Source organism: Egretta garzetta, unplaced genomic scaffold, assembly GCF_000687185.1.
Source record: "Egretta garzetta isolate BGI_Z169 unplaced genomic scaffold, ASM68718v1 scaffold417, whole genome shotgun sequence".
Taxonomy (NCBI): Eukaryota; Metazoa; Chordata; class Aves; order Pelecaniformes; family Ardeidae; genus Egretta; species Egretta garzetta.
In genome coordinates, this window is record NW_009260227.1 from 422408 (window position 1) to 428261 (window position 5854).

Genomic DNA, 5854 nt, shown 5'->3' on the forward strand with positions numbered 1-5854 from the left:
TTCCTGCTGCTTTCCTCGGAGCAGAAACCATCTCCAGGCTCCAGCCGTGTCCACGACTCTGCTGTCTTGCTGAGGTGTTCGTTTTTATTTTTATTTAAAAGAAAGGCACAACAATGATTGATCAAAACCAATTAAAACCCATGAATTCAAGCAGCAAAATGTTACTTTTAATCCAATTAGTTTCCATGACAAATCAGCACAGCCTCAGCGCTTTTGAAAAACATCCAGAATAAAGAAATTATTCTGTAGCAATCAAAGTGATAAGATATCTGCAAACATGGCTCTTGCTGGCGAGACCGGCCCGGCTGAGCCAGGAGCGGGAGTCTCTTACCCCCAGGGTAGGGGGGACACAGCAAGATGGTTTTCAGCCTATTCCCAATATGCAGCAATCAGAAAAAATATGTTATTTGGCTCTTACAGTCACAGGCTGCACATTTGTGCTTGTCAGTATGGGTTTTCTGGATCCCCCTTCTCTCCAATTTTACATGTGAATGCATCGATCCTGCCTCATCACATCTGCCAGCTCTCGCAGCAAGAACTAATACCGCGAGCTTAATGCGAGATCAAGTGATGATGCGGAAGGCGATGGTGTAGAAAGGATGGCTCAGCTCTTACCTTTTCTATATCTTCAAGCGTTTTGTAGTATTTGGCCTCAGTTTCTTGGATTTCTAACAAACAGCAATTCCTTTTGTCATCTTCTGTCATTCCCATTTTCTAGGAAAAGGAAAAATAACGCATGGCCAGATACGCCTAAGCGTGGCCCAGCAACCTGCTCCTGCAGAGCGGAGCTGTCGGTGACAGCAAACCCAGAACAAGCACAAGTTTGGGAGAGTACTGTCACTGGTTCGTGTTAAAGGAAACTACTTTTAGCCAAAAAAGTTAGGAAGGAACCCTGGCTGTACTATTCAATATGTTTCAACATGGCAAGCATAACATTTTTTTGCATTTATTATAGCTACATCACCAGGGACTATCAGCGAAAGAATAAATAAGAGATAAATGCTGGTTTTCCCCATTTTTTTTTTTTTTTTTGCTTAAAATGAAACTCACAACAGAGCCTAAGTGGGTCATAAAGAATACGTCAGGCCCATACAAATTCCCTGCCAGCGTTGCCAGTTCTCATGATTTTAGGTCAAATCTGATAACGTATGCTTTTCTCAAAGCCCCAGCTCCTGGAGTCACTTCTCTTGCTCCTAGGTCTGTAAAGCGGAGCTGAAAACATGTGTCGGGGAGGTGCTGCGCTCCTCGGTGCAGCCTCTGAACCTGGGAGGTGATTCAGTGATGGGGTTTTAATGATCATGCACGGGACCAGCCACCCTCTGCAGACCCCCCCCAACTCACAGCTCAGACCCATAAGCTGGATGGAAACCCATATTTTAATCAATGCGTCTTACCTGCATATATCTAATCTGAAGCATGCAGAAATACAAGAAACCAATTAACATTACACACTTGCTACTGCAACAAATCTTAAAAAAATAAAGAATCTAATATTTAGACAGATATGTAGGTGCTTATATTAAAAATAGATTCTTTTGCTCAGGGAAGGGGAGGAAAGGGAGCCAGAGCCATCGACATCCAACAGAACATAAAACACTGTGGAGGGGACAGTGAAAAATTGCCAGTTCCACTGACCCTAACCCTGCACTACCGGGCTGTGGGGCACCCAACACAGTGGGAGCTTTCCCCCATTTTTGCCTTTTATGCAAGAAATTCCTCTAAAACCTTCCCAAGGGGCAGTTCTTGGGCCAAGTGGCTTCTGCAATTGATGGCAACACGGTAAAAACACTAATGGCCAACGAGCTGTACTGACTTCGGCATTGCTACCGGTGCCCGTAAACAGCTCCAAGCGCTTTGGCAAGATCAGTGGGAATATTTTGTGCCCAACTCCTTGACCCAGACAGGTTTTTGGTGCACAGGGAGCTCCTCAGGCTGCAGAGAAGGCATGAAGGCATGAAATGCCTCAACCACCAGCATCACGGTCTTCGCACCACTTGCAGCCAAGCCCGGGAGAAGTGAGGAATCAGAGCACGGGCTCAGAGCCCCCTCATTTCCCGGGCTCCGTGGGGGAAAACCTTGCCTTCCCAGCCTCCCAGCACCTCGTCTGGCACAGCCATGCGCCCTGCTCCGGGGATTTAGTTGATCAGTGAACTTGTCCATTGATCCTGCTTTGTTACGGGGAGGTATGTACTGTTTGCAGCCAGGAGACAGTAGTTAGAGTCTGAACAAAGCCTGGGGGAGGCAGATGTCAGAGGGTGGGAGAAAATTTGGAAGGTCACTCTCTGGTAAAAAGGTCCCTTCCAGTTCTGCATCAGCAGAAGCCAGGGCAGCCGGTCCCCTCGGCACTGGGGACATGGGTAGCGAGGGCAGCTGTGAGCACCTCTGGGGAGATGCAGGGGCCACCAGCGCCTTCCTGGCTCATCCACGGAACGTGATATTTGCCCCAGGGCCCTTGGGAGTTAATGCGAATCCCTCCATGAGATGTGCGTGCTGCACACCTGGGTTTCCCCATCACTGGAAAGAGATGATGGATGGGGTTGGCTGCTTGTCCCAAAAGCCACGCAGGTCCCCGCTGCCCCAGAAAGCTTCGCTGTCAACATCTACCCGCTCCAAGACACCCAGGCAGGAGCGGCAGCAGGCAGGAACAAGCGCTGGATCCTCCACGCACGGATCTGTCAGCGCTTGCCCCGCTCTAAAAATACCCGCGGCAGACGCGGCACATCTGGCTGATGGAGCAGGCAGAGCTGCTGCGCTTCCCCATCCCCGGCAAGGGCTGAAGTGACACACGCTGCCTTGGCTCAGCAGCAAATTGCTATTTTTAGTTTATCTTTTAGGGCTTATTAGCTCTCCCTTTCCCCTCCTCCTCCTCCCCAAACTCTTTCAGACAACACGATGGGCTGGGAAACTCCTCGGAGAACCCCCTCCGGGCCAACGCCATCCCAGCTTGGCTTATTTTTACCTCTCATGAGGCAGCTCGGTTTCGAGGAGCAATGCAAAGCGATTCGCTTCCCCGCAACATCACCTGCCATCGGCAGATGTTTATTTAACTGAATCCCCTCCCTTCCCCTCCCATCAAGGTGTACCTTTAGAAATGCATATAAATTGTTACCATGGGCTGCTGAACTTCCACTCTGATGATATCTTCATAGATATCATCGCCTTCGTCTTCACAGGGGACGCAGTCATAAATATCTTCCCCCAGATCATGTTCGCTGGAATGAGAAGGAGAGTGATTTAGCAATAATAAAGAGGGCACATTCGCTGGCACTTGATCAGGCAAACCCACAACTGCTCTCGCACCAAGGAGGGCGGATAACCGCAACAAGAAGAAAACTCTCAGCGTTGCCACGTTCAGGCCATGTTCCCTGTCTGCATTAGCAAGTCTTGTTTGTTCCCAGATCGGTGCCTGCTGCAGATCCTCCCGCTCGCTGGAGGCTGGAAAAGGCAAAGCACCGCTCGGCACGAGCGGGGATGGCAGCCAAGAAGCCTCTCGGAGCCCCGTGCCAGGCCGCCTGGGATGCCCAGCCTGCCGTGCTCTGCCAGCTCTGCCCTTGCAGCGTTTTTGCTCGGTGTTAATCGGCCCAGCCGAGACAGACCCGCCGGCCAAGCGCCCCATTGGGACCATTCGACCAAGCCCAGCATCAAGCTGGGTCCAGCCCCACCTGCCTCCAAAGATGCTCGCAGCCTCCTGTTCATCTCCTGCCTCTCCTCGTTAGGACGAGGAGCAGCTCTCGTGTCAGTGACTTTAACCGTATTATACTTAGGGAATAAATTTTAATGGGTTGGGTTTGGGTATGTTTAAAACACTGCACTCGTTCTTGCTCTGCTTGACTTTTCTCACAAACAGGCTTCTTCCACACCAACGAAACCACCTCCCTTCCCCACAGTAGGGTTACAAACTGCCGTCGGAGCCCACGTCCGTTCCAAGCAGTAAGCAGATACCAAATAAAAATCTGATGGCTCCGTGCAGTCGGTAGAAGCATCCAGCCCTGCCTCGCTGAGGGGGAAAGCGTGATGGGGCTGAGCCGACCCCCCCGGGCTGCACCAGGACCCGCGGTGCCCCCCAGACCAGCTCAGCCTGGCTCAGGCAGCTGCCTCCAGCGATGGCCCCGCGCTCCCCTGGCCATGGGTACCACGTCCAGGTTTCAAAGCTCTGGATCCAGTTTCACTGGGCGATGCACCGCCACCCACAAAGCACGATCCCTGCCCTGATAGGCAACCGGGTGATTTTTAATTTAACATTTCCCAGAGGAGGGGGACGCTCTCCTGATCGCCATAAGGCAATCTCGCCAGACGTTCAGCTCAGCCATGCCCAAGCCCCACACTAAGCAGAGCCCAGTAACAATTATTTACATCAGAGATAAACTAAGCAGCAAAAAGGGCACGTTTTCAGAAGTGCCCCCATTGCTTAGGAGATGCCCCAGCAAGCACAGGCTCCAAAGGCAGCACCAAAACGTAGTGCCCAACTTGTATTTAAAGGTGATGGTGTCATGTACTTGACTGTCATCTGAGCCTTTACAAACTCCCCCAGGGGCTCCTAAGTCTTAGAACACTTTTGAAAATTCAACCCGTAATAAACAGCAATTAACAATAATAATTTTAGCGCTTAGATCCACAGGTGCTGATTGCTAACAGCTCCCACTGAAGTCAACCCCATGGGATCGGGACAGTGTGAAATGCTGGAATATCAAACGGCGTTCGCATATTTTACGAGCTGCCTCTTTCAACATGGGTATTAATTACACACAAATATATTTAGGTGTAAAACCGTGCTCCAACTGCAATGCTCGACATCTCTGTATTACACAGCATGGAGCAGCAGAGCACATCGGTTTGCAAAACTGGGCTTTAATTCGTCTCTAAATGCAGTTATTTCTATTTTTGAAAACTTCTATTGTAATAAAAGTTTGGGAATTTAAAATAAACGCACTGGCACGATGTATCCGTCCCATTCTTCTGAAGTGATGCATTGCAGCTGCTGTAATAATGCCCACTAATAGCTGGTGATCCATCTTCCCCTTCCCAAGCGTCGCCGTCACCGTTATTATCTGTACCAATATTTATATTCTCAGCGCCGCACCTTATTCCAGAGCGAGTAACTCCTGGTTCCTGATTAATCTTCCCTTCCCACCTGCACCTTCTCAGATTGCTGGCTGCCTCTCCATACATCATTTCCCTGGCTCGAGGGTCGTTAGGAAGCGTATGCTTGGGTTAATGTTGCGAGCGCGAGCCCGGCTGGGTGCGACGCGACCACGGCGATGCTGCCGCCGGAGCAGAGCCAGCTTTGCCTGACGGCCGCTCGTCCCCAGCCGCCAGAGCGTTCAGCAGCTGTTTCGGGCTACGTGCAGAAGGAGAAGACGGCATCTTGAGGCGTCCCCAGGAAGCCCCGCATCCCGAGCATCACCTGGACCTCCTCTCCTGCACACAAGCACAACCAGGTGCCACGCGTCCAAGCCTCAGACCCCAGCACCTCCCGTCCCCAGCCTGGGACAAGCCCTCCTTTTCTCCCCCACCGAGGAACCACGAGCTCTGGACCACGGCCTGGTGTGCACCAGGATGGCACCGTGAGAAACCCAGGTGGCAGCGTGGGATGCCGAAGGGGTTTTGCTAAATCACGGGCTGCCTGGACAGAGCCTGGAGAAGGACGGGTGCCCCACAGACCTGGCCCAGCCCAGCCCTACCGGGAGGTCCTCTGGGCCACCAGGAAAGGGGCAGAAGCACCTATCGAGGGCAAACACAGCATATTTGCCCACAGACCTGCAAAGAGCCATCTGACACGAACGCTGCACCCATCACGGGGGGCCGCATCCTGACAGTGCCTTGCCACTCTCAGGGCTCTAACCAAGGGGCCAAG

At 51.7% G+C, this 5854-nt stretch overlaps 1 protein-coding gene across 1 annotated transcript in view; it reads right to left on the reverse strand.

Moving 5' to 3' along the window:
* Nucleotides 1–5854, reverse strand: part of VAV2 (vav guanine nucleotide exchange factor 2) — a gene marked incomplete at its 5' end in the record, with an annotated part of 161863 nt that overhangs the window by 24215 nt on the left and 131794 nt on the right. The window contains 3 exons of the mRNA XM_035897646.1: nucleotides 616–714; nucleotides 1395–1409; nucleotides 3110–3212. Of these exons, the coding sequence (XP_035753539.1) occupies nucleotides 616–714; nucleotides 1395–1409; nucleotides 3110–3212 (217 nt within the window). The remainder of the gene's footprint in view (nucleotides 1–615; nucleotides 715–1394; nucleotides 1410–3109; nucleotides 3213–5854) is intronic.